The 13631-nt window shown below is 38.8% G+C and overlaps 1 protein-coding gene across 3 annotated transcripts in view; it reads left to right on the top strand.

Moving 5' to 3' along the window:
* Positions 1-3235: 3235 nt before the first annotated feature.
* Positions 3236-13631, top strand: part of IGF2 (insulin like growth factor 2) — a 42066-nt gene continuing 31670 nt past the window's right edge. For all 3 annotated transcript variants that reach the window (XM_075187891.1, XM_075187890.1, XM_075187888.1), the window contains exon 1: positions 3236-3549. In XM_075187891.1, coding sequence (XP_075043992.1) covers positions 3481-3549 — 69 coding nt within the window. In that variant the 5' untranslated portion in view covers positions 3236-3480. The remainder of the gene's footprint in view (positions 3550-13631) is intronic.

The following is a 13631-nucleotide window of genomic DNA, read 5'->3' as shown; positions in this document are numbered from 1 at the left end:
TATGATTCAATGGGGTTAGTACACTTTTTTTTTTTTACTGAAACCAGGTAAAATGGAATTGACCTATGGGTCAGAGTTTTGGTGCGTAAAGTTACATCCATATAATCTATTAGAGGATTGATCCTATTATATAGCAGTGATTCTCAGGCTATCCCCTAGCAGATATGAAAACAATTGAATTTCTTACTACTTTTTCATGATGCTCACATTACTCTGCATTGAAGAATTATCTAGAAGATATATAATTGAAACCCAAATTTGACTAATGCATGCCGTCAGGCAAATTAACTAAAGGCGTTAATTTATTCCGCTCAATAGATTATAAGTTTTTAGACTTTCTCAGCCAAATGCACATAGGCAATTTTTTTAATTATTTTTTGGGGCACATGCGGTTTGGACAAGCCAGGGGAATCTTAAATGCTTTAGTAACACTATAACTCTTTACATCAGCTTTTTAAAAATAAACTTTATAATTCTTTGGCTTACCCTGGGTAGTAGGTTTTATGGGGTGATATAAACTACAGGTCACGGAGCACTCACTAGCCCAACAATGTTGTTCAATTAGCACTCAATTATCAAATGACTTTTGTCAATTTCTCAAGCCTTCTTGAAAGAAGCCGCCAGGCATGTTATCAGGTATTAGGAAGAAACTGGCGATATGGCAGGAATCAACTCTATTTATTTTAAAATATGCTAATATTTGACTAATTTGCTTCTGGTAACATTTAGAGAGGAATCCGAACTACATTAGAGGGGTCTCCCGTTGACATTATGTGGCGGGCTGCTCTCATGTCCCAGGTTTGCTACTGTTTGTTATATTTCACTGCACTGAGATTAGACGTAAACTAATAAAACTCAATGAAGTCGCATTTTTTTTTTTTCTTTTTAACAAATTGTCTAAATATTCCGAAGCCCGGGGACAAGTAAGTGAATGCCCACTCTTATTTTATGTGTGTTAGCAGATCTCGTAAACAAACAGGTGGAAAGTAATTACAAGTGCGGTATAGGTTAACTCATTTGTTGCTTTTGACTTGCATTTGTTGCAGAAGCCTAATAAGAAGATACAATAATAGGGTAGTCAACATATTAAAAAAAAAATAAAAAATAAAATAAAAAAAAATATATTATCTATTCTAAGGAATTAATTCATGCTTTAACACACAAAGTAGCTTTAAATTTGTTCAATTTACTTCATTTTAAAAGAAACATATTACAGGAATCTGTAAAACGCATTTTAAAATGTGTCACAAGAGAAAATACAATTTGAATTGAGAAAGTTTGTGGCTAAGGCAATAAATTAACATGTAGTAAAATGTTTACTAAAATGTAGTGTTTTTCATTATTATTATTATTAATAATAATAATAATAATAAAAATAATAATTATAATAATAATAAAAAAAATAATAATAAAAATAATAATAATAATAACAATAATAATAATAATAATAATAATAAAAACACCTTAAATGTATTGGAAACTTTGCCTAAATTATTAAAGTATTTTTTTTTATCTAGATTTTTTAGAGGTGTCCCTTATATATTTTCATACAATAAACGCTAACTATATAATACTATATAATTGTAAATAATAATTTACACATTGCGTGCCGCGCTATGTTTTTTTATTCTTTCCCTCTGCATGCATTAACTTTTATGGCGATTTCTTGTAGTGTGAATAAAATTTATTAAAATCTTAAAAAGTTAAATCAACATTTTATCATATATATATATATATATATATATATATATATATTGATAGATATCTATATATAGATATATAGAAATCCATATAGAAACTATATACAAATATGTATGTCTGTTTTGTATGATACATGAGATGAAGATAGATATGATTGATTTAACATAGATAACTGATAAATATCATAACAAAATATTATTGATGATTACAATAATAATATATATAATATTCATTATCGTGTCCTATTGATCCCCAACATTGTTGTTGTTCCAAATTATCCATTTATATATGATTATTTTCATTAACCTAATGGAACCTTAATTCCCAAAACAAACATCTGTGTATAACAATTATTGATCTAACCTGTTCTTTCCCTATTAGATTTTGTGGAAATCCTTTTTTTTTTTAGTAAGGTTTACATACATTTAAAGTTTGTTTTCATTTCCTGACAGTAAAGGGTGTGTGGGTGGTATTTTAGATTGGTGACGGGGTTGTTGTAATGCAGAGTATTGTGTTAGAGGATGTCATGTTTCTTTGATGTATATAATTATTCTCATTTGCGAAGTGATGCAGTAGTTTTTGTGGAGGGATTTTAGGAGAATTGGGTGTTATAATAATGTGAAGTTTTGTTCCTATTGGTCCATTTTACCCCTTGATGTTGTATATAGTCTAGTTTTTTTTCAGGACAAAGTGATATGGGATTTATTTTTTGTTGAAATTTTTATTTTAAAAAAATTAACCCTTACAAAACTAGATACTTATTCCAAATTATCGAAATGCTATCTGTGCCCACTTTGTCACATGATTTCATGCCCAAAACAGTGTTTGCCCAGGCAAAAGTGGCTTTCATGTAACTGACCACAATTTGTTGATTCCCACTAACAAATGTGCTGCCCAACGGCATTTAACCATTGCAAAACTACAGCTACTTATTCAAAATAATAAAAATGCTATCTGTGCCCACTTTGTCACCTAATTTCATGCCCAAAACAGTGTTGAGCCAGGCAAAAGACAAGTGTTTTATAGGTAACTGACCACCCTGTGTTGTTTCCCACTATCAAATTGGTGGCCCAATGGCATTTAACCCTTGCAAAACTGCAGCTACTTATTCAAAATGTTAAAATATGGTGACTTTGCCACCTGATTTCATGCCCAAAACCTTGTGGGGTCAGGCTAAATACTATTACAGCTTGTGTAAGGGACCCCCTTTAATGTCAATATGATGTGAAATCAGTGATCCAACTTGACTTAATCCTTTAAAAATAAGCTTTTCTGAATAAGAAGCTGGAGCGTGAATCTGAAGTGAATAAGAAGCTAACTTCAGCCTCGTAGTAAACTTGTGAATGGAGAAAGGACAATAACGCCAAGGCATTTTGTGAGCTTTTTGTTCTTGATTAAACACTTTCACTTATTTTTTTTTTGGGGTGGGGGAAGGGAGTGTGTTAGCAGCAGGAACATGCCCACTTGAACAGAAGAGGGGGAGGTAGGGTGTATAAAAGAAAGGGCAGGCTGGCTTCTCAGTCTGTCTCCCTAGGATTGGAGCAGCTAACAAGAATATTGTAGCCTGGGTGAAACGACTTTGAATGCATTTTACCAACCACGTCCTTTCATAAATCCATCCTGTAACGTGCAACCTCCACACCACCAGCTTGGACAAAAAAAAACAAAACCACAATAAGCATTTTATGCAATTATTTTGAAAGGACCACCAGTAACAGAAATTTTAAACACCCCATCTCACGGGAGCTGCTAAGTAAATTACACAGACAACATTAAGAAATGGAGCAACTAAGATGCAGAAGCAGAAGTGCCAAGGCGGTTCCAGATCAGTCCCGCAGGAGTCTACAGGTAACAGAATTGGGGCTCTTTGAGGGGTTTGGGGTATCTAGAAAAAAGTTTGGAGTATTCTGTGATTGTTCTCTAAATATTTATGTTAAGTGATGTCTACACTGCAGTCCCCCCTGGCAGTTCAGGAGATTCACGTTGTAGAGATTTGTTCCCAATATGACAGGTTTAAACAAATGGATGTTTTCCCTTCCGTACCAGGAAGTGTCAATCCCTAGTCTGCAGGGAGAGAGGGCATCGCAAGGGAGATGCGTTTAGTCGCGGTCACTTAGAAATGCACTAATACTGTTAGCGTTGGTGACATGCGGCCGTGACGTCACCCACATACACTAGTGACATGTCACACGCAGAAGCTTCATGTATAGAGAAAAGCGCAGAGGAATTTGTACATAAGCGAGATATAATTTACAATTGTACAGTGTATGCATTTGTTACTGATAATTGTACATTTGAGTTTTGCATCACAGAATCATCGCATTGATGTCATCTCTCTAATTTGCCCTAATTATGATAATTCCACCGTGCATGTTTGCTCATAATGTGTTAACCCCTTTCTGGCTGTCGGTAATGTCTTGCAATAACTGCCTGGCAACGTATGGGGTTATGTTAGGCTAAGGCTACCTGTGGCTCTCCAGGCGTTGTCCCAACATGTTATGCTTGTCGGGGTATGCTGGGACCTGTAGTTCTCCAACAGCTGCAGAATACTTGGAAGATGTAAGCTTGCTGACATCATCACATTGTGGTTTCAGAGTGAAGAGGGGAGCTAAAAGGACAGGGCATGCCAGCTTACGCAGAGGATGTTGTTTTCTGTATCCCGTTGGCACTCGTTAATTAGCGGTGTAATTAATGACTACCTAGTTGCTGACAATGATGGTTTCTTATGCCAGGTGCTGCCCTATCTCTGTCTGAGAATGAGCAAGGGATTAGCAAAGGGGTAAAAAAACAGAAAATCTGCAAGTATTTGTATCCAAAATCTTCTGGGGAGGGGGCGGGGGGGCTTTGAAAAGAAAAATCTGCAGAAAGTGTCTATATATATTACTGTGTATTGTCCACTAGGGGGCATCAGAGTAAAAGGCATTTTAGATAAAAATCTGAGTGTTGCATTTACTAACAAGCTGAGAAAGAAAACTGGTAATATTAAATGTAGCAAATATAAATAAAACTTCTCTTGCATATAACTCTACTAATGAAACCTGCACAGATTTTTAGAAGAAGGGCTCTCTTACATCTCTGTCTGTCTGTATTATCGAGTATTGTTTTATCACTGTTTGTTCCCAATTGTAAAGCGCTATGGAATTTGCTGGCGCTATATAAATAAATGATGATGATGACCCATCGCTTATTGCTCACGTTAATTATCAATTCTTATTTTTAACGATAAATAAACGTGGCAATTTATGAAAATTGATTAGCTGGGACAGTGGGGTTTGATAGGAGCCAGTCCCGGCAAATAATTAATCTAAAGTAAAGTGAGCGCAGTCCTGATCGTTTCTCTTGCATGTTCTTGTGGCCTAGGACAATTTGTGATGGGGAGGAGCACGAAGCTTGCCAGGGAGGGATCCAAAGATCCTTCACCTGCCATGCTCTCCCTATGGGATAGAACTGCTAATGCAATCTTCACATGTCCGTGCCAAGCCCTGAAGTTTGGAGCTTGATAAATTGGACATTTTTGCACCGAAGATAGCTTATAGTAAATAGCCTCTTTAAAATGCTTTAATCACCTGAAAACTGCAGTTTTGGGGGTATTTATATCTTGGTTAATAAGCTGTACTTCTACATTTGTAGTAGTAATTTTAAAAGTACTCTACCTAAAACCACTATAGTATATATGATATTTATTTTTACAGTGCATAGTTCCAGTCCACTGTACCGAGACTTGGAATATGTTTATTTATTTTTGTGGTAAGTTAAGACATTTTTTTTTGAATAGCACGTATCAATGACGCATATGCATTGTACAGCATTAATTTTCAACAGGCAGGTAGGAAATTCATCTACCCCACCTCTTCCCCTGCAAATGAACCAGCGCTCACTCTGTCTAGATCCCTGAGGCTGTGTGTAACGTGAACTGCAGCTGATCTGAGAGTCTGTGTGTGTGTATTCTGGGCCCCTTTAGCTAATTCATTTCTAGGAAAACTCTTGTTTTCCCTGCCCTTTGAAGTGATGCTTTGTATAAGGACTCTGAGCCCTTGTGACGTGTCTCACAGAGCATGCTTGTTACAGTGTGAGTGTCACAGATAGAACATGCACGCACAGATCCTGCTAACTGCTGACTCAAGATTCCTAGTAGGCAGCTCTTCCCACACAGACACCGAACACATGGCACAGATCTGTCTACGGGTTATACCCTGCAGCCATTTAACCCATGGCCTGCCAAGACATTGCATTATTACACTGTCCTAGGCAGAGAGGGGTTAAACAGTGAGCAAGTGCACCCTATATAAATCATCGTTCTATGATTTATGGGGGGTGTTGGGAGAATTCAAACCAGGGAGTTATTTCAATCTCACATCTTCTGTTTTCCTTGTGTTAGTAGGTGGTCTTCCTGCTTTCAGGCACTGTACATACAATATCTTAAAATGAGAGCAGAAATAATGACTTTTTGAATTGCACAGTCTGACACAAATAGTAAAAAACCAAGTTAATTATTGGGGTCTATATGCCATGTCATTCTCTAGATAACTTCTGGCTAACAAGACTTGCTGGGACATGTAGTTCTACAGCCGACAGGCCAAATAAAACTTACTTCTATTCTTCAGATATGACTTACTCGTATAATGCACCCCCCCCCCAAAAAAAACCCAACCCAAAACCTATCTTACATTTAAACTGTTTATTATCACATTAAATGTAGATGTGTTTTTCTATAGGTTACCATAGAAAGTTTGATTATTCCTATCTAGAACTATGCAGGGGCGCACACAGGATTTTTAAGGGGGGAAACCCCCCCCCCCCCCCAAAAAAAAAATAGAGGGAGAGCACAGCAGCTCCATTTTGGCGGCACTGTATTGTACAGCAGCCGCGGCGCTGTCAAAGACATGCGGCGGTGCTATATTGTACTACAATAGCACCGCTGCGGACGCTTCTTTGACAGCGCAGCGGCTGCTGTACAGTACAGTGCCACTATGTAGGGCCACTGTTTAGCCCCCGTTCTTCGCAGAGGGGAGGGGTTTTTGGAGAACCAGAAACTCCCCCTGCGTGCGCCCCTGCTATGAAATGAATGTTAACAACTTAAAGGCAGTGAGTTATGTGATCACCGCTGACTTGGAAGTGTGCTAGCATGTGTTATACAGTACTGCTCTCTGATACTATAGGCTGTCCTGTAATGTTTACTGACATGGTATATACTGCTCTCTGATACTATAGGCTGCCCTGTAATGTTTAGTAACATGGTATATACTGCTCTCTGATACTATAGGCTGCCCTGTAATGTTTAGTAACATGGTATATACTGCTCTCTGATACTATAGGCTGTCCTGTAATGTTTAGTAACATGGTATATACTGCTCTCTGATACTATAGGCTGCCCTGTAATGTTTACTGACATGGTATATACTGCTCTCTGATACTATAGGCTGTCCCGTAATGTTTACTGACATGGTATATACTGCTCTCTGATACTATAGGCTGCCCTGTAATGTTTACTGACATGGTATATACTGCTCTCTGATACTATAGGCTGTCCTGTAATGTTTACTGACATGGTATATACTGCTCTCTGATACTATAGGATGTCCTGTAATGTTTACTGACATGGTATATACTGCTCTCTGATACTATAGGCTGCCCTGTAATGTTTACTGACATGGTATATACTGCTCTCTGATACTATAGGCTGCTCTGTAATGTTTAGTAACATGGTATATACTGCTCTCTGATACTATAGGCTATCCTGTAATGTTTAGTAACATGGTATATACTGCTCTCTGATACTATAGGCTGTCCTGTAATGTTTACTGACATGGTATATACTGCTCTCTGATACTATAGGCTGCCCTGTAATGTTTAGTAACATGGTATATACTGCTCTCTGATACTATAGGCTGCCCTGTAATGTTTACTGACATGGTATATACTGCTCTCTGATACTATAGGCTGCCTTGTAATGTTTACTGACATGGTATATACTGCTCTCTGATACTATAGGCTGTCCTGTAATGTTTACTGACATGGTATATACTGTTCTCATATTTCCAGGTGGGGCTGCCTAAACCAATGTGCTGATAGTTCAAGATCCATCACTGGGTCAGAGTCTTCTTGACATTCAGAATAACATGCAATTCCCCTTCCTTAGATTAGAATGTATCATTCTACAAGATGATTCCAATCATAAAGTGATTTTATTATGGCATTACTTATTCTAATAGGCAACTTACTGGACATTACATTGTAGTTATGGACATCTTCTTGGACATCACTGCAAATACTACTGATGGGTATTTCTTGTGCATCACTATTACCCTTGGGCACTTTACTGGGAATTACTGATGGACATCCTGTTGGTCATTACTACTAATGGACATCTTACTGAGCATTAATGCAACTAATGGACATCTTACTGGGCATTATTAGTATTAATGAGCATTATTAGTATTATAACTTGCTGGGCATTCCCAATGACATATTGGAACTTGGTAGGCATTGTCGCTCATCATGTTTTTATAAATTAGGATGTTAATGCAATGTAAATTTATGTATAACACTTTGTATAGGTGAGTTGATTTTGTACTGGTGAGTTGACAAAAAAATCAACTTCTTTGTTCTGACATTGACTTCCTGTAAAATGTGAGATTGTGTTCAACGTACTAGGCAAGAGCTGCCAACGCTAGCTTTCAGACCAGTCCTACTGGGATAGATATGCCGGCTGCCCATTGTCTTATCCAATTAATGAAAGAATACCATGATCTAACTTGCAATAAACATGTGGCAGACTTCAAATTGGTCAGGATAACTCTTACTTTTCTTCGCTATCCAGAGACTTGTAATGGATACATGTCATTGGAGGTGGAAGTCATTAGTAATAACTGAGAGTTCTATGTCTTCTAGAACAGCACATACCACCTTTTATATGGAGGAGGCCAGGCCTGTTCTGTTCCAGAGCAGAACACCAGAGGGATTAGTATAGTAACACTTTCGGCACCAATTATATCACAGATACTTTTTTTTTTACCTTCTTAGCAGAGGTCTTTGGATCAGTGAATGAAGAGGCCATTATAAAACAAACTGGTATTTGATTTGTTAAAGTAATCAGTGCGGCGATGACAGATTAAAGAGATTTCGCTCACTGAGTTTTTTACCTTCCATTTGTCTGCAGTAAAGTGGACCCTCTAGTTACTTTGCTTTGTTTTGGTTTTTTTTGTGCTCATGAGACTACAATAAAGTATGTGTAGGCAAACATGTGTCTCTCAAGTTGCTCTGGAACTACAAGTAGCAGAAGGCCCTGCTAGCTTGAGGCTAGCACGGCCTGCTGACGACTCATAGTTATACAGCAGTTAAAGAGCCAAAGGTTGCCTAATCCTGCAATAGCATAACAAGTGCTGCAGCCTAAACATATAGTTTTATGCCAGTCTGTCTGAGAACCGAGAGGGTTAAGATGCAGCAACTGACTTCGAAATGAATAATTCCAGATTGGTTCTACTTGTGTGTTACTTTAGAAGGTACAGTTCGTTCTTCTGCTTTTAGGGGGAACGGATAGAGCAATGCAGACTATGCAGAAAGGGAACGAGAGGGGATACAGATTATAAATGCTACTTTAGAAACAAAACACTCCTTCATCATATTAGTGTCCCCAAGGAGAGAATATTCAGGCAAAACAAGCGAGAGCAGCCAGAATGGAGAGCTAAGTGATGGCGCGCCGCCAGCTGAAAAAGTCTGTTGTTTGCATGTTTCATTCTGTTTTTCTTCCCCTTGCTCTCCCAGTTGCCTTCTCTCTGCAGTGATTGTTTGGAGAAGGAGAGAAAGCAGAGTTGGACAGGCTTCTGCATTGTTAAGCAACGGGGAATAGGGGGCATGTGAGGGAACTTTTAACATGCAGGAGTAGCGGCAAGTGAGCAGATGTTACCAACTCCCCCTCCGTTTCTTTGCTCTACACCTTTATTTCTTTCTTTTTTTTCCCTTGCCCGCTTATTTGTGAAACAAAACGCACATGGGTTGATTTGATCCAGAGAAAGTTTCGAGCTGTAGAGCCAGGGCTGCTCTTATGTAAAGCTGTGTAGAAATAAAGACGTACTTGGTTTTTCAGCGGAGAGAGCAGCCAGGCCGTGTGTGCAGGTAGTAGGAGAAGTTCATTGTATTGATGATTGATGCAAACGTTTACAAGTGAGAAGTACTGGCAGCAGCTATAAGGACAGATGTGTTTCTATGAACCAGTTACTTGATTAATACGGGGAATGTTATGTACGGTGGCTTAGTGGTTAGCACCTCTGCCTTACAGCACTGGGGTCATAAGTTCAATTCCCGACCATGGCCTTATCTGTGAGGAGTTTGTATGTTCTCCCCGTGTTTGCGTGGGTTTCCTCCGGGTGCTCCGGTTTCCTCCCACACGCCAAAAACATACTAGTAGGTTAATTGGCTGCTATCAAAATTGACCCTAGTCTGTCTTTATCTGTCTGTCTGTGTGTGTATGTTAGGGAATTTAGACTGTAAGCCCCATTGGGGCAGGGACTGATGTGAGTGAGTTCTCTGTACAGCGCTCCAGAATTAGTGGCGCTATATAAATAAATGATGATGATGATGATGTATTGTTACCATGATAAAACAAGGGCCCCCTTTCCCTCTCATGTTTGTGAATATGTTACACATTTTAAATAATTTCAAAATGTATATTGCTGGTGGCGTTCACGTTAATAAGCAGCAGGGGTAGCTGTTATCATGAATGTACTATGCAATGTAGTTAATATACATTTTGGGGATTTCTCCATAGTGATATTTTTAAAAAACAAATACACATAAACTATGTCAGAAGTGCTGGTAAAATGGATAATTATTAGCACATTGGAAACATTTTACACACTTTCCACCATTCACTTTTTTATTTAGTCCTGCAGCTTTTTAGAAAAAACATCCCCCCCTCCACCTCCCCCGTAGAGGGATAATCATGGTACCCAGAAATAGAAGGTGGCTCAGACACTAAAGAGCAAATCATTGGACACCAGATATGGAGCTGAAAATATTAAAACATTTAAAATATTTAAAACAGTGTACATCCAATACGCTATGTGTCCTTTGCCAAGAGCTGGCATGTTTCAAAAGCTGTTGGGTGGGGCAGACTTTACCTATGTTACATCAGTCTAAATTTGGAAGTAGTAACAGCAGCGCACAGAAGAATAAAACTTTAGAGACTCGAAGGGTCATACACAAAGATGCAGCAAAACGTGCCCCTCCCTGCATGCAGTTTTGTGAGGTCATAAGCCCATTTTTCAGCAGGTGTCCCTGTTTTTACAGGAAGAGCATGGGTCTGTGCATCGAGGTGGCAAGTACAAATGTGAGCATTCTCTGATAGGAGAAGCCGAGCTGATCAGGACATACCTTGCACCTTGTATGCCACACACATGACATAATGAGATTTCATAAAAGGGTAGTGAATGGTGCATGGGAGGGTGGGCACTCTTTCATTTTTCTTTTTCAAACTTTTTTTTTATATTTTCAAGAGGTGTCAGTAATCCTGATTCATCCTATGCTTTCAATGGGATGATTTCTGTACCAGCAGGCACACAATTACCCATGTAATAAACACAGTCAAATACACAAATCTGACACATGTACTAAGACAAGTCCTGATGTCCATTTACTCTCATGATTGTGGGCGCACAAATAGGTGCAACTGATCACAGTTCACAGGTGCATAATTTGCAGTGTCTAAATTACCCTTTTTAAGCCATTGACCTACAGCACCCTTTGGCTCTCCAGCACTTGTGGAACTGCAAGGATGGCAGGACATCCTGGGACTTGTGGTTCCACAATTGCTAAAGACCACGGGTTCCATATATCTGACTTGGCCCAGCTAGTAAACCAAAGTATATACTAATCCAAACATCCTACAATCTGTCAAGGTATGGGAATGTTCAGATAGAAATGCAAGTCACTATAATCTATTGTTATATCATCAGATTCAACAAGAATTGTACTAGTTTAAAAGAAAGACGGTCTTAGCAGAGGTCTTTGGATCAGTAACTGAAGAGGCCATTATAAAACAAACTGGTATTTGATTTGTTAAAGTAATCAGTGCGGTGATGACAGATTAAAGAGATTTCGCTCACTGAGTTTTGTGTAAATGAAAACAGAATGATTGCCTCAGGCATTCATTTCCAGTAAACCGTAAACACTTTCTCTCCTATAATATGTACATCACATTTCCTATGTCATCATTACTGAGTGTGGGGAAAAGTGCCTACCACCTAACTAGAAAGACCAAACTTATAATTTGTAGCTCGACCTCCTTTTCACTGGAGGTAAAACTTTTCACTGTTTAATAAATAGCCCAGTCAAACACAGATTATTTAAAGAAAACAAAAATGGCAGGTAAGGCAAATTATGATCTCTCGGAGGCAGTACATTTTAGGCAACCAATATCAGAAACATGGAACATAATAACCCTTCCATATGTTACCGACATAAAGACACGATGAATATAGTCACCGCTCCAGTGCAAAACAATCAGTATAGGTACCATATGTGTTATGCATGTTCAAATGTTGTTCTTCTGGCAAATAGCCGATGAGATATTTGAGGTCGAATTCTTAGCAGACCTCGTTTTAAGTGCAAGATATATAGTTTCTGTGTATTCTAGCAACAGAGCATCTTAAATGGGTCATCACCAGGACTAAGCACTATTATTACACAGTAATGTGGTGTCACTGTACATAAAGGTATTGCAGAGTTACAGAACCATGTTGCACCAACATTATTCCCAACTGTCCAACATTGGAACACAAAGCAGATTTATAGATGCGTTGAGGAGAGTTATTTTTGTACTGTTCTGATTGGATGTGTAAATATACAGAGAAATCACCTCCATGGATGCCATCATATTGTCTTACAATGTCAGGCATGCGTTAGGCACGTGATAGGGGCTGAGGGAACAATGGCTTGTTCTCTTTATTGTGCTATGCTGTCCAATCAAAATGACCCACCGTTTGTTTATGACTATTATTTTGTTAGTGTTTTGCATTGGCCTTGATTTACGAAGTGATATGCAAAATAAGTTACACTTAGTATAGAAATATTCATAGCGCCATTTGGGGAATATTTTTTAAAAAAACTTTAGCGCAGATGTTATAAACTGGGATTCTTGCCCATTATTTGTCATCAATAGTATTTTTTGCAATTTTGCTGTGCAGACATTTTTATAAATATACCCCGATATGGACATCTGTTACTGCCATTGGACCTGCCACACAAGTGTGTTTGGAAACAGATTGATAATACAAGCACATTACCTTAGTAGAATTTCGAACACGTTTTAGTTCATCATAATGTTATCATGTGTGGTCCAGTTTGTTGTCACTTATTTTGTCTTTTTTACTCACTGGATGCTGAAATCAGAATGTTCATTCCTCTCGCGTGTCTTGTCTAATTCCCAAGACACCATATAAAGCTAATTGTTGATTGGCTGCTGGGGATACTATGATGGTGATTGTAGTCCTCGAATGTCCACATAGGCCAGTGATAGGCAACCTGGTACACTTCAGGGACCGCCATGGAGGGCCCTCTAACCTACAACAGGGCCACACATTACCCATTTCTGGGAGTCCTCCCGGACTCCCGGGAGAGCAGGCAATTCTCCCTGATCCTGGCCGGCTGTGTAAACTAAATGGAGGGGGTGGGGCCTAGTGACGGCATGGACGTGGAATCGTGGCCCCGCCCCCTGTTTTTATTGGTCCAGAGTAGTGATGACCGTTTGTGGGGCGGGGCTAATAACATGGTCCTTTGAGCCCCGTCCCCACACACCCACCTGCCCCTCGGAACTCCTGGGAATCATCTCGCCCTCGTTGGCAAGTATGAGTAACGTATCCGCAGGCATTTTAAAGAAGTGTTACAAGCTATAAGAAACAAATCTGACAATAAACCGGGAGAAGCTGGAGGCT

This window comes from Mixophyes fleayi, chromosome 10, assembly GCF_038048845.1.
Source record: "Mixophyes fleayi isolate aMixFle1 chromosome 10, aMixFle1.hap1, whole genome shotgun sequence".
NCBI classification, from domain to species: Eukaryota; Metazoa; Chordata; class Amphibia; order Anura; family Limnodynastidae; genus Mixophyes; species Mixophyes fleayi.
Note: the sequence above shows the minus strand (reverse complement) of the source record. Positions and strands in the feature narration are given on the sequence as shown.